At 39.9% G+C, this 26,854-nt stretch overlaps 1 protein-coding gene across 3 annotated transcripts in view; it reads right to left on the bottom strand.

Annotated features, from left to right (window-relative positions):
* LOC145451061 (usherin-like) overlaps nucleotides 1-26,854 on the bottom strand; it is an 85,145-nt gene that overhangs the window by 14,111 nt on the left and 44,180 nt on the right. For 2 of the 3 annotated variants that reach the window (XM_080329542.1, XM_080329544.1), the window contains 28 exons: nucleotides 24,550-24,723; nucleotides 23,765-23,901; nucleotides 22,802-22,997; nucleotides 22,533-22,735; nucleotides 21,600-21,698; nucleotides 21,366-21,475; nucleotides 21,246-21,302; nucleotides 20,600-20,693; nucleotides 19,054-19,212; nucleotides 18,567-18,731; nucleotides 17,088-17,231; nucleotides 15,938-16,152; nucleotides 15,354-15,499; nucleotides 13,978-14,169; nucleotides 12,804-12,922; nucleotides 12,409-12,569; nucleotides 12,041-12,200; nucleotides 11,848-11,981; nucleotides 11,297-11,354; nucleotides 10,811-10,867; nucleotides 8,986-9,265; nucleotides 6,933-7,246; nucleotides 5,716-6,008; nucleotides 4,873-5,167; nucleotides 3,846-4,169; nucleotides 3,294-3,547; nucleotides 1,729-1,960; nucleotides 1,448-1,568 (listed from right to left, as the gene is read on the bottom strand). In XM_080329542.1, the coding sequence (XP_080185668.1) occupies nucleotides 1,448-1,568; nucleotides 1,729-1,960; nucleotides 3,294-3,547; nucleotides 3,846-4,169; nucleotides 4,873-5,167; nucleotides 5,716-6,008; nucleotides 6,933-7,246; nucleotides 8,986-9,265; nucleotides 10,811-10,867; nucleotides 11,297-11,354; nucleotides 11,848-11,981; nucleotides 12,041-12,200; nucleotides 12,409-12,569; nucleotides 12,804-12,922; nucleotides 13,978-14,169; nucleotides 15,354-15,499; nucleotides 15,938-16,152; nucleotides 17,088-17,231; nucleotides 18,567-18,731; nucleotides 19,054-19,212; nucleotides 20,600-20,693; nucleotides 21,246-21,302; nucleotides 21,366-21,475; nucleotides 21,600-21,698; nucleotides 22,533-22,735; nucleotides 22,802-22,997; nucleotides 23,765-23,901; nucleotides 24,550-24,723 (4,893 nt within the window). The remainder of the gene's footprint in view (nucleotides 1-1,447; nucleotides 1,569-1,728; nucleotides 1,961-3,293; nucleotides 3,548-3,845; nucleotides 4,170-4,872; nucleotides 5,168-5,715; nucleotides 6,009-6,932; nucleotides 7,247-8,985; nucleotides 9,266-10,810; nucleotides 10,868-11,296; nucleotides 11,355-11,847; nucleotides 11,982-12,040; nucleotides 12,201-12,408; nucleotides 12,570-12,803; nucleotides 12,923-13,977; nucleotides 14,170-15,353; nucleotides 15,500-15,937; nucleotides 16,153-17,087; nucleotides 17,232-18,566; nucleotides 18,732-19,053; nucleotides 19,213-20,599; nucleotides 20,694-21,245; nucleotides 21,303-21,365; nucleotides 21,476-21,599; nucleotides 21,699-22,532; nucleotides 22,736-22,801; nucleotides 22,998-23,764; nucleotides 23,902-24,549; nucleotides 24,724-26,854) is intronic. The other variant, XM_080329543.1, reaches the window with a different exon arrangement.

A 26,854-nucleotide genomic window follows, 5' to 3' on the forward strand; every position in this document is an offset into this window, starting at 1 on the left:
TTTCCACTTCTTCTTGAAGGTATTAAAATCCGTGTTTTCAGGGCCTGTGGTTGTCGATCCAAACAAATACTTCCAAACCTCTCGATTGACCAGTTCATAAATATGATGGCGACAGGAATTGTAGAAAACTTTCCTGTTAATCAATTCTTCAAGTAACGGAACCGCACCTTTGTTTTTACCAGTGTTTGAGGATGTTGTGTCAAACACAAGAGCTCTAACAGATTTTGTTAAATTCTAAAGTTCCTGCAGTTCAAATGATGAATCAGCCTGTGCTTTTCCTGTAGCACTTTAATGATGCAGCAAATTGAATACCGACAATGCTGCGTTCATAACGGATGACAAAAAACAGCGAGCGAGCCTCCTACAAGCTGTGGAAGATCACCGGAACAGATAAGCAGATTTCTCGAAATCAACCATTTCATCCACCTGATTTATGTAATATTTTGCCGAGTTGATCTCTTTCTTTGCCTTATATTTTCGTTTCCTGTGATGTTTATTATGTAGCTGTGAGTGGATGTTACATTTACAGTTGTATCCTTGCACATGGGGATCCAGGAAATTGATGAACAGTGCCGGGTAGGTTTGAGGGGTGTAGGATATGTGATCCAACAAAATGACTATCAGTTTTAGGTAGTTTTGAGCAGTTCTAAGGCAGTGTGGGACATGGAAATGATATCCTGAACTAGGAATGCCTTATATAGTGGGGGTTTGTAGCACTCCAAACCGCAACAGCTGCATAAATCCATGTTATATGTCACTTTAACTGGGCTAGGTGAAATCGTGACACTCAGATTTTAGGGGAATCCCCTATTTTCAGCTGTTATTCTTCCAGCTCAATGTGCACACGGATGCAGGGGAGGAGTTACAAAAAAAAGTAGCCAGAATATGTTTTTAAGGTATAAGGCATGGGAATCGGACTGAAAACCTGGACTTTTTGAAAGTCGGTCAATTCTGAAAAACCCTAGTTTACATGTTAGGAATTTCTGTTGTAATAAACTTTGCATATAAAATAATTTTTATTTTAATTTCCTACTGTTTTGTGGGGCGATGTTATCAGGTGAAAATAGTCTTTCAGCTATCGTAGAATTACTGTACTATTTTAACCTATGTGTGTTTTACACAGTATTATAATAATTAGTATATAGTAATTGAATTGTTTAGTATCAAAATGCAGTACTGCAAGATACAACTAACCAGAAGGTATAACTCTTGTGCGTTTTATGCGAACAGTGCCAATTGCTGCAGTATAGAGCAGCTGCAATTCAATACACAACATAACAGTATTTTCAATGCGCTGTCTGCCTTTATGCGCGACCCGTGACCATGCAACAAACAATTCATTTCCCGCTTAACTCGGGCAAAGGCGTTTCTCGGCTTAATTTGACTAAACAGTGAGAGGAGCCAAGGTGTCTGAATTCGAATATCGGGTATGATTAGAATTACTTACCAATGAGAGGCGCAGACACAAACAAAGGCGCTTCTTCCAGTGTTCGTTTTGTGCGGGTGTCACTTTCTGTACAGCCACCAGATGTACACGCGGTTACGGAATAACTGTATATGGTATACGGCTGCGAATTTAAATACAAAGTTATATAAGCGACAGCGGATCACAGTTACAATACGACTGTGTCTCTCACTAATTAGCACGCAAGCACTCGCTTATGAGTACAGCACAGCGCGGCAAAGTTGGAATTTTAAAACGTTTTTTAGACACAACAGTAAACTTACTTTCAACTCTCTATCCGTAAACTGGAATTGATTAGCCGGGAAGCTGAGCGGATTGCTGCCGTTGCGCCTGACTCGAAAAGTCTGCAAGATTCCGTTGAGCTGTTCTGGCAGTCGCCACATGACCACCAGTTGAGTGGGTTCGTTGCTGGTTGTGTGTTCGATTTGCGGAGCGGACAGACCCGTTGGTGCGGCTTGATGGGTCTCTGCCGTCACCCAATCGCTATCAATGTGCCTGCCAAGAAAAAGATGATTATGAACACAGGATTAAGTCAATCCATCGGTGGATCAAGTCACAAGGTTCAGAGTCAAAAGTCAACTTGTCTTTTACAGTTTTGACTCATATCAAGTCAAGTCATATTCAATTCAGCACCGAGTCTAAGTCAGGGAACAACTCGTCGAGTCCGAGTCATAGTGTTAAGACTTGAGTCTTAGTCAAAGTCATAGTTTCTACTGTTCAGTATCGAGTTCAAGTCAGGTTCAACCCACTTTTGCGTAACTCTCGAGTGATATCAAAGGCTTATGATTCATAATATACTCATTTTTCTCACTCTAAACATGTTTATTCAAACAGATGAATGACAGTATCTGGGCCTAATTTTCAATTATCGGTGCTGATATACGCGATTCGCATAAGTCGTATGTGACGAGTCATACGACTTAGTACAAGTCGAGTCAATACTTAAATCTTTAAAAATGGAAAATGACACGAGTCAAGTCGAGTCGACGAAAAATTGTGACTCGAGTCCGACTTGAGTTGAGTCGTGACTCGAGTCATTAGAACCCTGGATCGCACTCTTTACTCAATTAGTTAGGATTTTAGATTACAACTACTTCCTCTTCTACATTTTTCGGCAAAATACTTACTTCTTACGATTTAGATTTTGAAGAGCTTCTTGGAGGTACAGAACTTCAATATACAGTTGAATAGTGTATTCATATTGAAATGAACCTGAATATTTTCGGCTGACACTCGTCAGGGGTAATCGTCAGCAACTAGTAGAATTGGAAAGAACATTGTATATTAACAATCGTATCACAAAATATGACGTCACCAGCATGAAATTTCAAATGAGATAGAGCGTTCATGCTGGCGACGTCATATTTTGTGATACGATTGTTGATATACAATGTTCTTTCCAATTCTCTACTAGTTGCTGACGATTACCCCTGACGAGTGTCAGCCGAAAATATTCGGGTTCATTTCAATGTGAATATATATTCGATTTAGATTTTCTGAACTAAAAAGTAGCCTTTGGATATGTTTGTATCCCTACTACCGGTGAAATTGCTATCACAAATGGATAAATTAGCTACTCTATCATCTTGCATTACTCTCAATAATGCAAGTCACAATTTCAGAAGTAGCCAAACCCGAATGAAGCTGTTCTACTTTTTTCAGAGTTACAAGAATTTTAAAGTTTCAGGTGTCAAATTAGAGTTGGTAATTTGACAATGTCAGGATTCAATAACAAGTTGATTACACAGCTATGCAAATACATGCATCCTACTCCCGCATCACTTTTCGATCTGAAACACTTCGACTTCGAATCATACGAGAGTCTCACCCGGCGCTGGTACTGGTCCTAATTTTGTATTCGTATTTTGTGTATGGTTGTAAATCGGCGTCCGTATAGTTGTAGAGTCCTCCGGTGGGATTTATCACTTCGTAAATAATCCTCGCCCCGTCAGAGTCGTAAACGGCCGTCCCTTCAGACCTACGCACGCGGGTCCTTGTGGATCGTAGAAAGGACATTTGGTCCATCCAGCCGCTGAAGGTAGTCAGAAAGCCGGACGCAATGGAACGCCTCGCTCTTGATCTCTGTTGAGTAGAAAGAATGCGATTACATCCAAAATGTCAAAAATACACTGATCCAGAGTCTAACATTGATAAGTAGCAGGATAAGATGAGAGATTTTAGTAACGATTATTAGGGGCGTATAATTAGGGGCGTATAATTTAGGGGCGTATAATTACAGTATTCGAAATAATCAGTTCTCCCTTCACTAATGGACACGAATTATAAAATGATACCTAATTCGGATTCGAGTACAAGAATCATTATGCACGGTCCTACAAATTGTCAAAGAAGCTCCAGAGAAAACTCAAACGTAACGTACCGTTGAATGCGATCTTGGCATTTCGTTCCTGATAACCCGGTAACTCAGAATCACCCCGTTCGCTTCTTTGGGTCTGGTCCAAAACAGTGTGACCGCAGTGGCATTAGCTAAACTGATCGTCGGCGGTGGCTGCATTTCGGGTATAGTCTGCGCCGTCGCGAACGTCTGCGGCTGTGACGTGGTGCACAGGTTGTAGCCGGTGCAGGCCTCGAGACGCAGAGTGTAATTTGTGAACGGTTTTAGTCTTCGGAGGTGGAATTGACGGAACAGGCCGGTCTGAAGGGGCGTGTCGTATCCGTTTTCATAAATGTTGTACGATGTGATCTGAGAACATAAAAATATACTAGGCTTTTTACGACTTAACTGGTTTCGAAATAGTGTTCAAAAATTATACCCGAAAGAATTGTTCCCCAAAATATATAATTGGGGTTGACGATAAATTATTTTGAAACGGTGACGCAATGCAAATTTGTTTATGCTCATTAAATGGTCTATGTGTCCATCACATAAGTTTTTTCAATTCATAGCAATTTTCGTGATATTTAGCTCCATTCTCTCAAAATAAAAACGGCTTCATCTTATCACAGCCAATTACAATAGAGATTGTCAAAAAGACCACAGCTTGTCATGTCATTTAATTGGATAATAATTTGTTGAGTCAGGAGCTTGTCAGTATATCAGCACTGCAATGATTTACTTATAACCAATTGAGTGTGTTCAGAAGAACTATGAGATTGTTACAGTACTCCTGTTTGTGCGAGAGGTCAAAACGCAAAACAGAGCTTTAAAGTGCTGAATTGTTAATGAGCTGAAAAATATAGAAGATAGAATAGCCTAGGCATTTCATAACGAATTTGAAATGGAATTGGTTTCGACCACCCTGGGTTAAACAGCTTGTTGGCAATGTCTTTAAACGTTCTCTTTTCCCCATTTTGCCAAGGGCAAGCACTAAATGATCTACATATTGCCCAGAATTAAACTAATGAACATTGTATTGATAAGAGCAACAAAAATACTCCCAGCTCACCTCCCCATTGGGTTCCGTAGGCGGGTTCCATGTCAACAGCAGCGACCGACCGTCCTCCATTGCAACAACAGAGAAATTCCCGACCCCCTTCGGCGGGGCAGGCGAAGTCGCTGCCGGCACCCAATCGCTCCGGGCCTCCATACCGGCACTGTTCTTCACGACAAGCCGGACCTCGTACTTTGAGAAAGGTTTCAAGCCGCTGATGTAAGTCTCTCGAAGTGTGGCTGGGACTGTCACGGCTTCCACCACGTTCCTGGTTTCGGCCGGGTCGGATCGCTCGCCCCGGTACTCCAAGCTGTAACGTCAAATGTGGCGCTGAATTTCGATGACTTTTACGAGGTTACAAACCGCAGAGTTACATTTGAATGATATTCTGATACCGATATACGCCCAAAATTTTTCGGCTGACACTCGTCAGGGATAATTGTCAGCAACAAGTAGAGAACTGTTCTGATACAATCGTATCATAATGTTCTTTTCAATTCTAAACTAATTGTTGACGATTTCCCTTGACGAGTGTCAGGCAAAAATATTCTGGTTCATTTCAAAATGAATATACAATTCAATTGTATTTTGAAATTCTGTACCTCCAAGAAGCTCTTCTTATAAATATATGCGGCCCAACGACTAAATTAGGTTTTTGAAACTACTTAACATTTTCCGACCTTCCATTACTACTTTCACATGAAATAGTCTGACACGTCTCGGAAATTGCAATTTCTGCTTGTAACCGAGTAGAAATTTACGACGTTACTTCTGCTGCCTATTTTGACCGCCTTATTGGAGGGATAGAGTTGGCATCTTGTCTGCAGAGAAATCAGAATGTATGCAATCGGTCATTACCTGTAGCTAGTTATCTCTCCGTTTGGCAAGTCGGGCTCGGACCACATCACGCGGACCGCGTACGCCGATATCGCGATGACAGATGGCGCCCTGATTCCCTTTGCTATATCCTGATGCGTGGTGATCGACGCCCATTCACTTTCGGTGAAGCCCTCGCTGTTCCGGGCCCGGGTCTTGTACCAATACTCCGTAAAAGGTGTCATATCGCCGCTGTCATCAGTGTACCAGCCCCTGTTCGTGTCTCCGGTGGTGAAGATTAGAATCGGGTCGGTATCGTCTGTTTTTCGGTATATCTGGAACAAGATGTTTCCATCAGACAACATCAATCATTCTGTATCTTTCTCACGCCAATGGCGTTTATTTGACTCACAGGTAATGGGATGTGGGATGAGTTCAAGATCATTTGAGTTACAATGGCAGATTGTGATCAATTGAGTGACAAGTAATTCAAAGTCGACTAAGTATATGGTCATTTGAGTGGCAGATAATTCAAGTGTCATTCAATTCAAGGTCTGTTAGGTTAAAATTCATCCGTGTGACAAACAATTCAAGGTCACTTAGGTTAAATTAGATTTAATTGACAAATACTTCAAGGTCAGTTAGGTTCAAGTTCATATATGCGAGAAATAATTCAAGGTCAGTTTGGTTCACGCTCATTTGATTGCCAAATAATGCAAGGACAGTCAGGTTCAAGTTCACTTAAGTGACAATTAATTGAAGGTCAGTAAGGTTGAAGGTCATTTGAGTGAAAAATAACAATTTAAGACCAATAAAGTTCATTTTAATGACAGCTCATTCCAGTGACAAATAATTCAAGGTGAGTTTGGTTCATGCTCATTTGATTGTTAAGTAATTAATTCGGGGTCAGTTAGGTTCAAGTTTATTTGCGTGAACAGATACGTTGAGTTATAAATTCCGATGAATGTCGTTTGAGTGACAGATGCTGACAGCAGTCGTTTGAGTAATACGCATTATGGTTTCGTCAAGTGTTAGTCTCAATTGATTTAAATAGGGTATGCTCGAAAATATGACAATGACAATCAAGTGATTTGTAACTCAAAATGAATAAAATCAAATTCATAAACCTATAACTCATTCGAAACTCGTAACATGACAAAGTCACTGAATCAATGTAATCCATGCAGACTAGCCCAAATCAATAGTACACTGGAATACGGAGATGAGCAAATCTAATGTCAAACAAAGCGGACATCGACCTGGTATTGCGTGATGATCCCATTTTCTCTTTCCGGCGGACCCCACGTTATGTCCACGGCCCGAGGCCCGATCGCTTTCAAAATCGGAGGCGGCTGGTCTTCTGGCGGGGCAGGCAGAGTCCTAACGTGTTCCTCGTCCCCAGTGATGCAGTCCACGTCTTCGTCCTCGCCGGGCAAGCAAGTTTTGACCCGGACCTTGTACAGCGTATACGGCGAGAGCTTTTCGATGATAAACGTCTCGTTTTGGCCGACCGAATAAATCAACAAAGGACTGTCCGAGGCACTGACGTTGTTGAAGATTTCCGTACCGTCATCTGAATGATCAAGCAAATATTTGTATACAAATAAATAACATATTCATATTGAAATAAGATAGAATATTTTAGGCTGACACTCGTCCGGGGTAATTGTCAGCAACGAGTAGAGAATTCAAAAGAACTTTGTATATCAATATCACATATGAAAAGTTATTTTGAAATCTTTGATAATTGCTGACCATTACCTGTGACGAGTATCATACAAAAAGGTTTGGCGTTCATTTCAGTGTGAATATATTATTCAGTTGTATATTGAAGTTCCGTACCTCCAAGAGTCTATACAAATACATATTTCTATAGAGATGTGGTCAGAAATTTATAATTTGGTACTTTTAGTGTTTAAGAGTACTCAAGTAGGATTTGCCCATTTGTACTTATTACTCGAGGGTGGTTAATTTTACGGATATTGCATCATTTGACACAGTAAAAACTGAATGCCCTGGGCCTAGAATATTGTACGAAGGAGGGTTGTAACCAAATCACAAAAGTCCGAGTCACAAGTCAATCCCACTCTTAATATTTTGACTCGAGTCATTTTCAATTCAGCACCAAGTCACGTCCGAGTCCAAGTCAGCGAGCAGAGTATCGAGTCCGAGTCATGTTATTACGACTCGAGTCAGAGTCCAACTCATAGCGTTGACTGCTCAGTTTCGAGTTAAAGTCTTGTTAAATCTTGTTAACTCTGTTTTGTGACATTGAATAGTTCGCATGTAAAATATACTAATTTTCCCCATTTTCAACAGTTTATGGTCGCAATTTTCAAGTACAAATACCAATAGACGAAATACCGGTAGTGTTGTTACTTTACTATTCTTTGAAATTACAATGAAATATAGGTCTGGGCCGTCTGAGTCTTGAGTCATATGACTTGGTTCGAGTCATGCGCATTGACTTGAGTCCAAGTCGAGTCAATACGCAGATTGACCGAGTCGAGTCCAGTCATTTCCGTATTTTGGGAAAATGACTTGAGTCAAGTCGAGTCATCTGAAAATCGTGACTCGAGTAGATACATGAATCGAGTCATTACAACTCTGGTACCAAGTCAATCATACATATCGGTTACTGCATACTTAAAGTTTATTAGTGACTCGATGAGCAAAACACAGTAGTATCGCTGTGTATCCAAATTACTTTCTGCGATGTCATGATAATGCGGGACGGGCAAAATCGCTGCGTCTAAACTGGGGGTTCTAAAACTTATTTGATGACGGACCCATTCAGATTTTGTGGGCGGTTGTCCATACCCCAAAAATTGCAATAGTCGGTGACGTGAAGGTCATCACATCAAACTCAACTCCATTTAGGCTATTCCACGGCCAAAATAAGACTTGACAGGATAGTCTGAGTCCCGCTCACAACGTTATTCTCAAAGGAGTATTTGTTTTTGCAGTTTCTTGGTGACGAATGCCCTTACACGGACCCCCAAAACTAGTTCGCAGACTCCCCTCACAGACCCCCAGTTTAAGAACTACCTGGACTAAACAATGAATTTTAAAACAACTAAACAGAGATTATCGGCTTAGTTACAAATAGTAAGAAGAAAGAGCGTGACATGACTAGATACCTGTGTGCAGGAGTGTGTCATATTTGGTTAATCGCCTTAAAACATCAGTTTCAATTTGTTCATAATTTTATGATTGCTAGTATTACACAATATGTTAAGACTATACTAAGTCTGTTTAAAATATGGTACTTGTAATCTTAATACTTGTAAGCTAAAGTAGTCCTTAACTCACCTTCCAAACTTCTTCTACGCCTTCCGCGCGGCTTATCATCACCTGCCGCATAATCAGGATATACCACCACAAAATATGAGTACGTTTCGGGAATGTCCATCCCGTCTGGCTCGACGGACCAGAATGCTTGCAGGGTGTTGGCACCGGTCACTCTCACGTCCAAGCTGGGTATTTGCGACGGAACATGCCCCGGCATTCTCACCCGGTGCGGCTCGCTTTTTCCGACCCCCGCACTGTTGATCGCCCACAAAACATACTCGTATGTGACACCCGATTCCAACTGGAAGGCAAAAATAAGTTATTTTGAATAGAGAAATTGAAAGTATCGGTCTATTGCAAATTCATCAACAAATCTAATTTACAAACAATTGCAGTCAACTTTTATCAGCATACACAAAAGGACAACAAAAGGAGTTCGTGCAACATTTAAAAATAGTACATTAACGCGCTCTTATTCGAAATTTCATACTAGTGACGTCATATTTTGTGATACGATTGTTCATATACAATGTTCTTTCCAATTCTTCACTAGTTGCTGACGATTACCCCTGACGAGTGTCACCCGAAAATATTCGGGTTCAATTCAATATGAATATACTATTCAATTCAATTCAATTCAATTTATTGCTAATAATTTCATCATTTCGATACATCACAAAATTTCGATATAATGAAAGATAGGAAGGCGATATAAAAAAGAAAGTATGCGCACTTGCACAGTGAATGCAAAGTAATGGAAAACTAGAGCAATATGTCAGGTCGTGGTATGGTAAAATAGAGGGCCAACTTGTATTGATTCAGTAGAAATCGTTTGTATGTGTACATGCTCTATTGTTGTATGTTTGTTGTTTAATTGGTTCCGATTTCATTTTTGTTGTGATTACCTTTCTGTGTTAATGATCATTCGTCTTAATGAACTGGCGTGCACTATAATGATTGCAGACTGTCTACCTGTTTCGCGTACTGAGAACTGTTCTTCATTTATGTTGCTGATGTCTAACTGTCGGTATTGCGAGCATCGTAGTCAAGGTATTAGTTCATTTAAGCCGAAGTAATAAACTGCTTACGAATATTGTTTCCTTCTCACAACATCTATGATTGTCGGATAGCCGGCGAGCTACTGCTCCACAAATCAGGTGCGGCATATTTGATGGAGCGATTATCTTCTTCTTTATATTGTACATTGAAGTTCTGTACCTTCAGCAGCCTCTTCAAATAATTACTGGAGAGACAGAGAATTCGAAAGGGACATTGCTATATATTTCAAGACGTTTTGACTTCATCCAATTTTTCATTTTATTGTAATCTGGTGTTTTTCGTATTGCTGAAATGATTACAAAACATAGATGCGGTCATTAGGTTTCATGCATTAGCAGAACATGAATAAAATTTTGATGGATATAATATTCACATGTGTGAATATAATATTGGTACGATGAGTGCTTTCAGGTTTCATTGCAATCCGCTAGATGTCAACACTACCCATGTGAAATGCAATCCCAAAATCAACTCAAAAGAAACATTTTTACAATGAAAGCAATTGCATACTTACTGGTCATGTAGTGGATATGAGCATGGGCTGGATTAGGATTGACAGAAATGGATTTGGAATTTTTGATTAGATCTTCTGAGTTGGAGTTGCACTTAAAGTGGTAAAATTGCGTATCGTCCGCTCTACATTTCATTGGATTCGGACATGAATTAGAAATTCGGAGCAGGATTCGGAAATATACAGACAACGTATGTTTTTGAGATTTCAGAAAATATCAGTCAGACAAGAACGACCATTGTCAAATCAGAAAAACAGATAATCTGACATGCTCACCGTAGTATCAGTGTACTTGAGTTTTTCAGGGCCTCCTTGGTATATAAGTTCAAGTTGCTGTGAAAGAATACGGCATTAATCTTTGTAAGAAGATCAGAATGGTGTACCAATATCATAAACCTCGGACAGCAATGCTCATATGTGCATTGGAAACACTATCAAGAAGATTGCTGAAGGTAAAGATGTCTGAGACTGTAATTGCTTTCAGCAGTCAAATAATAAATAACAGACTTTCTAAAAGGCTTAGACCTGATTAATATAATTAATAAGTCTTATTTTAGAGACATAACTGAGATAGAGTATCTGCAAAGGAATATTTACAAAGCGGTTCCATTCCTGTATATGAACTCGCCAAACAATACCAAAAAAGTCAAAACAATCCAATGATAGCAAGGTTTGTTGTCGAATGCAAATTGCTGAATTTTCTTTACCTAATGCAAGATCGAGATCAGTATCGAATTAACAATTTTGAATCTTCAAGCATACCTGATCTAGAGAGTCTTCACCTGCCGATGTGTTGTCAGAAATCTCCCGGCGTAACAATCTTAACAAAACGGAAAACGGAAAATATAGGATAAGGTTGCAGACACTGCTGTGTAAAAACGTTTGCCAGTATCGGATGGCTGCAAGGACAAATGTTCTCCGACTATTAATCAAGGATCAATGATGAGGAGGCGCGTTTTATTGTGGCAGTCTGGCCTCTTCACCAGTGAATTCTGGTCTATTTCGACCAGTTCAACAGCTATGTAATGAGAACTAGTGATATTATTGATGAGGTGAGAGATTGATTGAGAGTCTGTATTTTCATCAGATCGAAATATAGCACAAGCAAAAAAGCAATAATGATGATGCAGAAAATATGCATGCACAGTATTCGTTATCGGATAGGAATGATTGATTAGACCTTAGCGTCAACCAATCTGCATCAAACATATACATTGTCTTTAAACAATCTGACTGCAACAAATGTTAGTTAAAAACAGAAAATGAAAAGACAGTAGCACTAATTATTTGCATAGATTGTCCTAACGACAGACCTATATTCTCGGATGATTCCATTGGGCCACTTTGGCGGCTTCCAAAATATTTCCGCCATCGTCGTATTGATCACCAACACGGCAGGGACGGTCCACACGCCTCTCGGATGATCCTCAAAGGTGGTGACGGTGACCTGTAACACATTTCCATGTCCTTGTTTCCTATTACTACAATATGCTGCGGAATGAGTACCTCTTTACTGGACCGGCATCCGGCAATGGTGCAGGCGGTCAAAACGTATGTGTGCGTAGAGTGGGGGAGCAGTTCAGAATGCATGTAAGATAGCGAGAAGTCTTCAAGAACGGGGTCCATTTTAAAGATCGTGCCAACACCAGTTTCGTTCAGGGTATACCTTTTGGTGAATTAACGTTGAGTTATAATGGATATGAGGTTTGTTTTGATCTCTGAATTCCAAGTAATATCGAGCTTTTCCTGTATATCTTCAAAATCACTAGTGTCACCACTGGCTTAGCGATAATCATTTTTCTAGTTGACTGCATATCATACAGCGGTATATCAAAGTACTTGACATTGGTATTGACGAGAGAAAAAAAGCTCACTTGATAATCAAGCCGTTAGCTTCAGCGGGACGGCTCCAACTAATTGAAATATTTGTAGGAGACTCAACCGACAGCACGGGCGGCAAAACTTCTGTCGGTACGCCTTGGATACTAGTAGCGAAAACCTGCGGGCTACGACCGCAGCCAACGTAAGTGCAGGCCTGTAATCATCAAAAGGTTGCCGGTAATTCAAGGAAACGCAAGAAACCGTCACTACTTATCACAACGTGAACCACATTTCCCTTGTATCTTGAATTTTTCCAAAAACTTACTGGCATAAGTGAGACACAGAAATATTATATTAAACAGATTGACTGTGAGTCAGTATTCGGTTTGAAAACTTTGATTCATGACTATGATACAAGGTAATCATGTACCGTCAAAGACATCAGTACCTTCAATTGGTAGGTATATCTCTTCAGCGGTAATATTTGGAAATTATCGATGTGCTCCTGATCTTGGCCTTGCCATATCTCCAGACCGTCTCTAACCAGCGCGTATCGCAGTATCTCTCCTGCAAAACAGTTCAATGTTTGCTATTTATGGCCTGATTTGTTACAATGCATCATTAGCATAAGACCGACGTGGAACTTGATATATATAAATGTATTTTTCTTTGCCACGATGTTTCTAATCATTGTTACAGTGGTTATTATGTTACTTTATATTGCACATACTGATTGTGGGTATTTTTCATTCTTGATTTGTCTAGGAGCACTTCGGGTGTATGTATACCCGTTAATATTAAGCATTGGACTCAGCGTTCTAAGCTCCTGATCATTGGAAATATTATGTAAGTCAGGAGAGGTAGTTCCATGCGGGATTAATTAATACATTGATGTGCAATTCTGCAACCAGAAATATCACAAGTATTCTGCTGTTCACAAAGCATATTCAATTATGCATGTATTGCCAGTAAGCTATGATCAACAGCAATATTTTCTCAATACCCAACTACCCAAGTACAGCCATGTTTGCTTAAGGTATTACAGATGAGGAATTATACTCATGCCATCTCCAATCCATGCCTTTCCTTGGTTGGAAGGTAGATCCTACTTTGCACAAACGCAACTAATTCTGGCTATGCCAAATCAGAAATCAGATTAGGGTTTCTTAGTCATTGACAAACACATAGCAGCATGTGAAACACATAACCCCGGGTCAATCATTCCGAGCCTATGAATTTGCTAAGACATCTACAATTTTCTAATTACACTGGTCAACAGTCAGTTTGCAGTTTCCTTCTAAAACAAAATGAGGCCAATCCTGGCTAATTTCGGGTTACTGATCACGAATATCTACTTAAAACTTGTTGATTATCTTTAGTTTTTGCGATATGGCATTTATATAAATACACTGGTGTGTTCAATAAAGTGCAACAAAACTTGATATATGTAGATCTGCATACAAAAATGAAAACAAGCTTTTACATTTTAAGTTAAAGTTAATCAGAAATTATAACTGACATCTTTGGATTCAGCATCCAAAAAGGCGTATGCATAAACGGTTTTCTTAGTGAGAACAAGCAACCTTACAATTTTGTAACAGTGAGAAATAGCAATCGGCTACCGTTTGGCTTTGCCGGTTTCTTCCACGACAAAATTATCGTGTCCTGACTGTTCGATGTCCATTCAGGTGGTCCGATGTCCTCAGGGACAGACTGGAACGTTGTCACGGCGACGGTGCCGCTTTCTGTGAATCCCATCTTATTGGATACCAGAACTTTGTACTCGTACCGGGTGAACGGGTCCACGGTCTGGTCTGGAAAGCAAATCGGTCCGAAACGAACAGTCTTTGCAATGGCAATCATATGAAAGCCGGCTTTGATCAAAGAGAGGCAAAAATTCAAAATTGCCTAGGATTCATTGATTAACTCAGGCATTTCGCTGGAACATCGTGCTTTACAGATGAATAGATGTATTGACAGTGACAAAAATCATCAGCAACTAGCAACTAGCTTGGAAAGAACATTGTATATCAACAATATATACAGTAATATGCATCAGTTATATATACAATTTAATAGTATATTCATGTTGAAATGAACCCGAATATTTTCGGCTGACACTCGTCAGGGGTAATCGTCAGCAACTAGTAGAGAATTCAAAAGAACATCGTATATCAAATATCGTAGCACAAAATATATATTTGATATACGATGTTCTTTTGAATTCTCTACTAGTTGCTGACGAGTGTCAGCCGAAAATATTCGGGTTCATTTCAATATGAATATACTATTCAATTGTATATTGAAGTTCTGTACCTCCAGGAAGCTGATACACAATTGTGTACAATTTTCTTGCTAATTCTCTATTAGCTGCTGACGATTGTCAGCCGACAAGATTCGGGTTTATTTCAATATGAATTGAAATATTGAAAATTGAATATATATTATTCAGCTGTATTTTGAAATTATGTAGCCTACGTCCAAGAGTCTCTTCAAATAGTGCTTTACGTTGATTTACGAGACCTGACTGATCTTATCTCATCATTTCTGAGCTTTGAAAACCTCGATTGGTCGCATAATAGCGTCCAAAATACTGACCAAAAGGCTACGAATATAGAAATTTCTGTGATCAGTCCGCACCATGGCCACAAAAAAAGATGAAATGATCATGATCAGGAGATATAAATTTTTTTTTATGACGCATAACTGTCATTGTTTTTCTTGTGGACACAAATCCGTAAATATTCTAATGTGATTCCGTAAATATTCTAATGTGATTCATATTGTAATGACGGCATAACTAGTGATAAATGAATATGTGGCTGGGAATGAATCAGTAAGATTTTTCCATGCTGTTTCGATGTCAATGATTTTAATTCGATTACAGTTCGACGGTGGTGTTTGAATTCCAGTGAATTCGGTGACACATTCCGATACCTTCACAGCCTTGCAACGTTTCGAAGCAATAGAATTGAGTGACAGAGAACAGAAATATTACCCAGAAACGAATGCTTGTCTTCGCCTCCCGCGTACACCATCAGGAAAGACGTGGTGCACATGGAGGAATGTTCTTCCGTCAGCTTCTGCGTTATTTTGACTCCTTCTGACACGTAACAATCGTACCGGTCGATATCGAAATCGCATCTGTAATCGGATTTGAAATATGTCTATGTATATATCCATAGTGATGTATTCTATTTGAAGGCTGACTCTCAGGAAATAGAGTCAACATAAACGGATTGAATTACTTTTAAATGAAAAATAATGGCAGTGATGGTCAGTAACGAAGTATTTCTACTTGTCCGGAGCACTGAAATAAATTTTATCTACTTACTTATCTACTCTACACTACATACTACAGTGGTTATGTTGTTAGCCTACTTCACTTAATAATTTGTTAGGCACAACTAATTCTTCTTCACACTTTGATTTTGATAAAGCAGAAACTAGTTTCAGGATATATTTGCTTCATTTTTTTGAGTAAAATTGTGATGCAGCAAAGGGACTAAATAGCCTCTGCATTGAGATAACTGATGTAAGCAAGAACCCAGTATGCCACTCCTAATCAGAAAAATAACAAACCTGTCGCAAAACGAAGACGGCGTCTGATTGACCGAGCAAACCGTTCCGGTCCCGCATCTCATAGTTTGGTCCGCAGACGATATGGTACCGAAATCTGCGCATACGTGAGTAAGGGTATCATACCCACGACCGTTGCAACAATTCAATTCGGCCGGAATCAGTCGCGTGGAGCAGCATTTTTTGCTATTCCTCGTCTCTTCATCAGAGGGATGAACCTGAACGTACAACATCTGGATTTGGAATCGAACCGTGCAATGTTCCAGAGTAAGACTTGTGAAAACTACTAATATAGTTGGTAATCTAATGACTTTTTGAAGTAGTTCTAGTTCTAGTTTCCAGATTTTGAAAGGTGAGTAGTTCTAATCCTAGTTGGCACTAGAAACTAGTAAACACGTATCGTCCTTCGGTGTGAACCGTGATATAGGTGTTCTGCTGTGTGATGTTCGTGCAGCTATTACTAGCTCACATTGTCAGCTCAGCACTGCTAACAGTGTCATACCCTTGGGGTGGGTTTTGGGGTCAAAAATGAGAGAAAAAAGATCTGATTCCGATAACATCTAAATTATTGAGTATCTTATGAATTGAATCAGATAGATAGTTGCGTTTTAGTTCGTTGGTTGCAGATTTTTGAAGGTCGTTATTTGTAGTTCTATTTCTAGTTACTAGTTGTGAAAAGTGAGTAGTTCTAGTTCTAGTTGATCATTTTGAAAATCCAGTAGTTTGCACAAATCTGTCCAGAATGTTTATGACCTTACATTTTTCTTTATTCCACCGGCAATTCTGCAATCTATCACATATAGTAACTTTCTAGATGTCAATAACTGCATTGTATGATGGCGAAGTCTGGATCATTGGTGAAATGTGAACATTATATTTGTGTATCCAGACTTTGTTTTGATAAACGGAAACAGGGTCATAATTTCAATTTCGCCTGATTTGCATGATTCTAGTTCTAGTTCTGTGCAAGTATTTGACAAATCCACACTTTCTATTCCTAATTCTTTTTGCTATTTCTGATTGACGGCGAATTGTCCAATTCCATCGATAATATTGATATCAAAATTTTCTAAATATGTGTAAATCAGGTAACATTTAAAAGCTTATCGGAACGCTCTGTGACCTGATCTCATATCACTAATAATCTGCTCACCGATTCTGCCCCGGTAATAGCATCTTTGCAGCAAATGGCGGACTCTGTTGAAATATAGGTGTTGCCGCAACATTCGTGATCAGGCATTTTGTTGTAATGCCTCGCATTTTCCGTCCCGCAACACACTTTGTCGGCATCGATTATCTAAATAACATACAGTTTCCCATTCAATGCTCAGTGATATACTCAACTGTGCAATGTGCCTTCTACTGCCAGTTTTTGAAATTGTCAAAAATGCATGACCTTTATTATGCGAACAGGAATCAGCAAGTTATCATATTTTTACAAATCAAAGATGCAGTGCGCAACGCACATAGTAAATAATCCAGCAACAATGTGGACGTTTGTCATTTTGGATATGGCGTTTTGGACATTGACTTTGTGATGCGACCGGTGTTATGTCAACATTTTAAAAATCGCCCGCTCGAAATTTTTGTGATACGATTGTTGATATACAATGTACATTCCAATTCTCTACTAGGTGCTGACGATTACCTCTGACGAGTGTCAGCCAAAAAAGTTCGGGTTAATTTCGATATGATTATACTATTCAATTGTATTGAACTTTTGAAATTGAAGGGTTCATTTTCGCGACCAATGCAATATGACTGACAACAGTACAAAATCGTGCGATTGAGGCTATTTCGCCTAGTTGTTATGGCAATTTGACTCATAAAGTAGATGGAAACACATCCCAAAGTACTTTCTTCTGCAATACAAAATCCAAAGTATAAAAATAAACTAGAATTGGAAGTAGTCTAAATCCATTTGGGTATAGGGTTGTAATGACTCGACTTTGGATTTTTTTGTGACTCGACATGACTCGAGTCAATTTTTTTTATTGACACGACACTTGTACTTGAGTCATTCCGCATGACTTGAATCAAATCATATAACTTGAGACTAGGACTGCCAAGGCAGACATTTCATTGTAACTTCGACGAATAGTAAAGTCATCACATTATTGGTATTTCATCTGTCAGTCCTGATACTTGCAAAGTAAGGCCTGAAACTGTTAAGACTGAGGAAAATTGCTATATTATGAATACGAGCCATTCTATATCACTCGAGCAGAGTCAAAAAAAAGTGGATTGAACTGAAAACTGAACAGTGAACATAATGACCTGGAGTCGTACTCGAGTCAAAACACTATGACTCAAACTCGACCCTCTACTAGATGACTTGGACTCAGACTAGACTTGACTGAAAATGACTCGACTTGAGTCGGATCAAAATTATAAAACTTATATTGACTCGGAACCGTGTGACTTGGCTACCACCCGCTTGAGTACTTTGAAAAAGTAGATGTGCTTTGATACTGACCGCCTCTGAATATTGTATTATAAAGATAAAACAATTCTTAGTAAATGAAAAATACACTGTGGGGATAACTTGGGCACCAGGAACACCGGTTTTTAGAGATTGACAATGGTATCAGAAAATTCGCCGCATACAAAATATATCCATAATGAGCCGCACCTCATTTCCGCAGCACTGCTGATTGAATCCGTTTCGCAGCTTCCCGTCGCAGCATATTTGGATACCGCTAGAAAAGTACGGCACAACACCGCAACACGTATCGCCGGCGCCGACTGTAACGCGGTCTTCGGTCCAATCTTCGCAACACACCTCTCCGGGTAATACCTAGGAAGATAACGATTAGGGTTGGGCACTACGATTCGAGTAGTGAGAGAATATAACAAAATAACAAACAAAAATGAAATTTGGAGAAAAGTGATATCTAGAGGAGCTAAGTATAAAGGAGATGGTCGATACAATAGAGTCACATAGCCAATCCACCCAGGGAGCATGTAGGCCTACTGCTAAAGTCAAAGTCGTCAAAACTACAAATGTAGGGAAATCACACAAAGCATGACAGTGCCAGTTACACGATTTGTCTCAACCATAACCACAATCATATTTTCAAAGTCCTACATTGACAGAATTCAAAACCCCACGAGCATACCTGTACGTATCTGTTTCCGCAGCATTGATAAGTATACATCGCCGAGTAGAATTTTCCAGAGCAACACACGTCTGTCGCATTCATACTTGATCGCACGTACTTGTCGCCACAGCATTCGTACCCGGTGGTTTTCGAGAAAATGATACCTTCGCAACACACCTGAAGACGGTGGCTATGAATTTGGCGGTCATGTGCAGTAACGAGAGTATATTATTATCAGAGCGTTCAATCGATTATGATGTTATCTAGATGAAATGTGTAGTGTGTATTATTTCGTAGCGGTTCAATAATAATTGTTACTTGCATACGGTATATAGCGGGTCGCATCTGTGTACTGCTGGGTTCAGTTTGCAAAGACAGGACTATTTGGTACCCGGACATCAGTGTTGGGATGACTCGAGTCATGACTTGACTCGAGTCAGACTCGAGTCAACTTTTTCGTATGACTTGACTTGACTCGAGTCACTTTGCAAAAATGACTTGACTTGACTTAGTCGACGCTTAAAAAATGTGGATTGACTCGTGACTCGGAGCAAAATTTACGAGTCAATTTCAAGTCATCAATAAGCAAACAGTGTCGACTAAATCATTGTATCATGTGCACGTTCGGATTATTCGCGATACGGCGCTGACACTTGTGAGAGCAACCAGTCAGTCATTCACTTATTGTACGTTTCACTGGTCCTCCATTGTTACATCACAAATAAATTGACCGCGAACGAAATGATCACGGCATACGTTGTCGTAGTAGTAGTAGTAGTAGTAGATTAATAGAAACGTATCTCTGTTTCTTAGTCGACTGAGCACTTACATTGAGCAGTACCCACCTTTACCAACCCTCCTCTATGATTTAAATCGAATGAATATGGTTTATACGTTCATATTCTCACGGATGTGCGTAGATGGGTGGTGTGTAGTACCATATCAATTTGTTTAAACTTCTCGAAGCTTCGTATTCGATCCTCTATTCTGGCTGATAATAACAGACTGTAGCATGTAACTAGTTAATGACGTATTTGATTAGCAGTTCTACGTGTGCGCGTGCGATACATCGCCTTTTTGCTTGTATATTTAACTTTATATTCGTTATTTGATTCAAGCTAAATGGCCAATTAATCTCTTTCACGCAGCTGGCAAAATGTTACGACTTTGAATCATCACTCATACGTCGAAGATTCAATTTGACTTGAATTGTGACTTGACTCGTGACTTGACTTGACTTGACTCGACTTGACTCGAGTCACCTCCAAAAATCGAGTGACTTGACTTGACTCGAGTCACCTTCGAAAATCGATTGACTTGACTTGACTCGAGTCAAAATCTGCAATGACTCGAGATGACTCGTGACTCGAAGGTAGTGACTTGATCCCAACACTGCCGGACATAGGCCCATATTTTTCATTTCAGGGAGAGGTACCAAAATTAAATGCAAGATATTGAATGACAATAAATCGCACCCTAAACCTGGCAATTGATAATATAACGGACAAACTAGTTGTTGAACGTCATGCATTAGTGTACCAGGATACTGCATATTATTACATACCTTCGTCAATGGAGAGTAGCAAGTGTTACCGCACGGTCTTTCGTTCTTCTTACAACCGATATAAATACAATGTTTGGTTTCATCTTTTGGTTCACTAAAAACACATCATTTTTACAAATCCAAATCTGGTGGAATTGACAAGTCTTGCAGATAGAGACAGCCGAGAGGAATTGACGTTAATGACAACTTCCATTCACCATAGACTTTTGAATATATATACAAAGCAACATAGCCTATACCTTGGGGAGGGCAGCCGATTGGTTTACAGTGGCTGTCGCAAATGAGCAGCCAACCTTTTTAATACCATGTGCCCTTTCGGAAATTTAAAACAATCTATGGCCCCTAGATTTTCAACCGTAGGAAATTAATAGGAAACATTATATTTGAAATAAATGGCTTGTAAAGGTATAAAGCGGAGTGGATTTAGGGATGATATTATGTTATTTTCATATTCCTTCATGGCTTCCTGAAAAAGGCTCTTATCCCACAGATTGGAACTCCCGTGATGAGAAAACTTACTGTTGAACAAAATTGACTTGGCAACTGAAAAACAGATGAATGACGCGAAGCTTGCGTTGGAACAAGACCGTTTTTGCCAGTTTTTATCGAGCACAACAATCAGCATCACATGCACATTTCACAACACCTGCTCATTTTCCTCTTCAGGTCGTCAGGAGATTTGGTGGTGGTTGCCCCCATACTCCTTGCCGCGTGAATTTCAAAATAAATAACGCAAACACTGCATAAGCTCTAATACAACACTCACATATCATCACAAGGCACGACGCTACGGCGGTGGACTTCGTAAGATTTTATGATTCCATTTGCTTTCTTAGGAGGATTCCAGGTCACCTCTACCTCACGTGCTCCCAATATCTTAAAGAAGTCATACATTCAAATGGCGCCTTTGAGCCCGGAATTCACGAAAACAATATCAATCAGATTCACAGACGGGCTTTCAAAGATGTCAAGATTGGCTACAACGACCCAAAACACTCACCTTTGCAACGGGATCACCAAACAACTCTGGCAGAGTTTCTTGGGTGGTGGCCTTGGTGACCTCGCTCTTAGCACACGCATATTGAGTGCAAGCCTCAATCTGTATTGTCAAGGTACACAGTGGGTTGTTTGTTGTTAGTCCCGTATTTATGATTTCAAATATCACAAGCTTCAGGTACAGAACTTCAATATACAACTACTTCGTGTATTCATATTGAAATGAACTCGTATACTTTCAGCTGACTATCGTCAGGGGTAATCTTCAGCAACTAGTAGATACTCGGAAAAAAGCATTGTATATCAATATTTGTATCACAAAAATATGACGTCAGTGCTCAGTTCTAAATTTATCTGTAGCATCGCTCTTGCGCGCACTCTGCATGGAAGTAGATGATTCTTTTACCAAAATATTCCACCCGCCATTGTCGTCTGCTAAAGCTAACATGTCGATTGCTACAAAACACCATAGGCATCTCGACAGAATCTAATTTTCAAAACTACACAGTTAGTACTCTTCAAACCTTTCATTTCATACCTATGCTACGCTGAATTGGATAATCCCAACAAACTGTAACCAAATTTATGAAGAATATCTGTAATTGTTAATGCAGGGTGTGATCAGACTAGTTGACCCTACACAGAGTCATATAGATTACACCCAGTCCTACACCGTTAAGTATCTTGTTAAAATTTCATGCGTCAATGTTATTTTCGTTTCGGTTGGACGAATCAATAAATATTTCTCTCTCTCTATTTGACAATGCATTGGCGTGTCGTAGAAACCACTACTGTTACTTTCAATTGACTAAAAGTTTCCAGCATTACTTCTACTTGTACTTAAGCAGCAATGTTGACTACTTTGATCTCGTCTGAGCGTTCATGCGACTGATGCCTGCTGTCGGGATTGATATAAAAGACACGAAAAAGCCATCACCTGCAAGTTATAAACTGTAAATGGCCGAAGATCGGAGAGAACGTACGAACTAGGCATGTTCGTGTTCATGTCGATTTTCACGTTATCGACGTACATATAATACCCAATCACGTCACCGTTGGGGTTAGAAGGTGCCAGCCAACTGCAGTGAAGCTCGGACGCACTCAGCCCGTACACAACCGGAGGCATCATGCCCTCAGGTGCTAAAAACAAAAATTCAAAGGTCTAAAGGGCGAAGTGCCAGGTAATCGCAAACTGCACGGACGAACCTCCATCTTTTGTTTTTGCCGTTACGATTTCAGACGACACTCGATGAGCGCCGTTATCCAGAGTCAACTTTACTGAGTACACCATCCCTGGGTGTAGACTGTTCAGAACCACAAAGGTGACATTGGGCAGAGTATCTATTACTCTGCGACTATCGCCTTCAGCCGTACACTCCACAGAATAAGACTTGACTTCGCCCTACAGTTTTATAGAAAAGAAATGTTTTTTTATTAGCATTTTTAAAAAAAAATTTCAAAATGTCTTTGGCATTTGGGATACAGCAGGGTTGTAACCAAGTCTCAAGGCTCCGAGTCGCAAGTCAATCTCACTTTCATAGTTTTGACTCGTTTCAAGTCGAGTCATTTTCAATTCACCACCGAGTCAAGTCTGAGTTCAAGTCATGGTGTTTTGACTCGAGTCCGAGTCCAAGTCATTGTTTTGACTGGTCAGTTGCCAGTTGTTAAAGTCTTGTTGAACCCACTTTTATAACTGTGTTTGGTGATATCAAATGGTTCGCATTACAAGATACTAATTTTCCTCTATTTTAGCAGTTTCTGGTCGCATTTTCAAGTACCCGTACCAATAGACGAAATTACAATGAAATGTCGGTCTTGGCCGTCTGAGTCTCGAGTCGAGTCAATGCACAAATTGAGTCGAGTCGAGTCATCAGAGAATCGTGACTCGAGTCGAGTCAAGTCACGACTCGATTCATCACAACCCTGGGATACAGATCTTCAGAATTACATAAAACAATATGTTCATACCGTTTTTCATTCTCCATACTACACTGTCCACCAGATATTTTTTTTTGTTATTATTATGTGACACAGACAAAGTATTTCCGAAACTTCCAATTTAAGTCCCTGTATCACTGACGTTGGCTAGTGACGATAGTCAGTTCAAAGGTGTAAGTGGAAAAATTACCTATAAGAACATATGGTTTATTGTAAATCCGTAAAACGTACTTGCACGTCATATATCGACGGCTCGTCCCATACAACACGGATACTTGTGTGGTTCAAAACTGTTATCCGCGGCCGTGGTGCACGTATCGGTATACCACCCAGAGTAACGACCGTAGTACTGTTGGACGTGACTGATCCTGAAAAGATACCGCGTAAAATTTCTGTACCTCGAAAGAACTTCACCTGCTGACGAGACTTCCGCTTTTTATTATTTGTAGGTTTTCTTCTTAATCGAGACTCAAATTCTGTCAATATTTTTTTGACTGCAGTAGAGTAGGACTACTACTTTTCTTCAAAATCATCAAAATTCAAGACGTCCTGGTATGAATGAATGCCATACTTTTGATCCTTAGATTTGCTATATGAAATTGGTATTTCATTGACCAATCCAATTTCAAGTGTTATCACATGCTATCCCAGTCCTACTGCAACCTTGATAATCCTGCATTACCTCGGTGCAGTGAATGATAATTTTACACCTAGCATTTGTCATCTTAAGTGAACACGCTTATGATACAACAAAGCAGCATCTCATCTCAAGGCGTAAGTAGTTGGCTTCAAATAAACGGTTTCAAGTCGCATGAAATCAGCTGATCTGTGCATCAACAATCTATTGCAATAATATAATCAATCGCGCATTGAAGCTGCCAGGATCGTTCATTAATTTTCTACATAGCGAGGTTTAATTGTGCTTAGTGGCAATATTTTATATCAGTATCGATATGTAAATCATATTCAATAGTGAATTCGTTTAATAGAATTACAAAGCATATATTGAAAATTACCTTCAACGTTGAAGCAAGATAGACTGTAAACAAGAGAGGTATGCTTTTCGAGGCCCTTATCTTGGTACGATAAATCGGGTCCCTTGTAGATCGTGACAGGGATGCCGATGTCATCAGGCGGAGGCAGAGACAGTGGCTGGTCAGTTTTGGTCCGAGTCAACTCGTAAAATATTCCTGTATCAAGGAATTTCTTATTCACAAAAGTATATTTGGAAATACAATATGCTACGACCAGTGGCGTATCCAGGGGGGGTTTAGGGGGTGGAAACCCCCCCCCTTTTCAAAATCCTAAAAATTGATGTAAAATATAGCCTCTAATATTTGCTAATTTACTAAGTTAACATATTCGTTTTTACGTATGAGAAGGCGAATATGACGTGTTAATGTTATTTAAGGGGACTAAAACCCCTACCAAATCTTGGAATCATGCGCCGAATTAGTCGAAAGGATAAAATAGGTCATTATATTTCGCTAATTCCATACGAATTCTGCGCTTGTTCAGCTACATTTCAGCGGTAGTTGCTGACGTTATCAACTTTCTTCCCTCGATTTCTCTCTCGCCTTGCTAAAACGAGAGACGCATTTTAGGAAAATCTAATCTAATTGGCCGACGCGATACGTAATTGCAAAGACGAAGTTGTCGGCAATCAACATCGCCCGCGAATTCGCTGCACCTGCTCGCCTTGAAATCGTAATTAAGAATTGCACGGCGTGTTGATTGATCAACGAGACGCAGACACGGCGGCACCAGTACGACAATGATATTCTCAAATCCACATTGTCTTCGCGATTATTGGCGAGAAATGGTCTACGATTGGCATTCACATTTCAAAATACAAGCCTAGCAATCCACGTTCCCGATTGTTAGGTGGCTTGCTGGCGTCCAAATACAGGCCTGTGTTGTCGCTGAACGGGAGAATTGAGTTGGCCTAGTAGTAAAGTTAACCTAATTATATCGGCTGACAAGTTTCTCTGCCGATCAAGTTATTATCCCAGTGTGTACTCTGTATTAATTGACTGACTTGCGTACTTGCAATTAAGGTCTAATTACCTTCGCGCGTACTACACATTCAGCTGTACGGCTAGTAAAGCCATCGAAAAGCACACATTCGTGTACGACGTACATTGTTCACACCACACCTCTCTGTGGCGATTGCGATCGCCCTCGTTTATGCTACCGCCTTATTCCGCGCTTGTTCGTCCGCTGCGATACTACCGACCGTGTGCATAATATCGTCAAAAACCAACAAAATCGCGCATCTCCGGCCGGAACTAGGCGCTTGGAGACGGGCGGCGTTTGCTGGCTCATGACTAAATGTGAGCAATTACGAATTTCTTTCAATCATACCGTGAAAGAAACGCGATTTTCAGGCAATGTCTGTATCGTATTCGTACATCTCCCACTCACCGCAAATCTCTTTTTATTATTAAACTATACAATATCGTAAATATTCGCCATGGCGTGGAGACGAGTGATCCTAATGATGACGTCATAATAGCCAATTTTGTAATGCAAACCCCCCCCCCCCTTTTTTTCGCGCTCTGGGTACGCGCCTGGCTACGACATCCAGGAATAATAGCGAGAGTTTAAACAGTGCAGAATTTAAGTTAAATAAATATATGTAACAACAGATTTTCAAAATAGCGAGTTAGAGTTGAGGGTTACTTAGCTTGTGTTAGAGCAGGGGTGGGCAAACTACGGCCCGCGGGCCGCATGCGACCCGCAACTCCGTTCTGTGCGGCCCGCGAGAGTCCAAAGATACCTCCTTTAAATATTGATAAAAGGCGTACCAAAAATCGAATTAATGCAGGGACTTGATTAAACTTTTTCTTGATAAATTTCGCCATGATAATTCTAAGACAGTGGTTCTCAAACTGGAGGGCGTGAAAGCAATTTAAGGGGGCGAAGCTGAGCTCAACTGAAGAAATTTTTCGCGCTCTGCGCGATTTACATCCAACTCCTGTTTATTGCTCTGTATTTAGTTTGAATTTCATATTTCAAAATTTTATCATCCACAGTCGTAACCTTCCATGTCATCAGCCCGATTTCAAGGCCCACGCAGTTTGAAAGGTTTCAATTGTTAAACATCACAGAAATCCTAAACGAGATTGACTTGATTCGGATCACGAGTGGGATTTCAGCTGGCTTTTCCAGTTTTAATTATTTCAGTGATGTACTTACAAAAATGGATTCGCGCGTGTCTTAGGTAGATTCATTCTCTGTATGCGTAGACTAGGGGTATTTATATTTTATCTACACATAGTAGAAGCGTGTTTGAAGCTAACATGGTTATGATGCTATCAG

The sequence above is a fragment of the Botryllus schlosseri genome, chromosome 11 (genome assembly GCF_051294905.1).
Source record: "Botryllus schlosseri isolate E-star chromosome 11, Bs_hap1, whole genome shotgun sequence".
Classification (NCBI taxonomy): domain Eukaryota; kingdom Metazoa; phylum Chordata; class Ascidiacea; order Stolidobranchia; family Styelidae; genus Botryllus; species Botryllus schlosseri.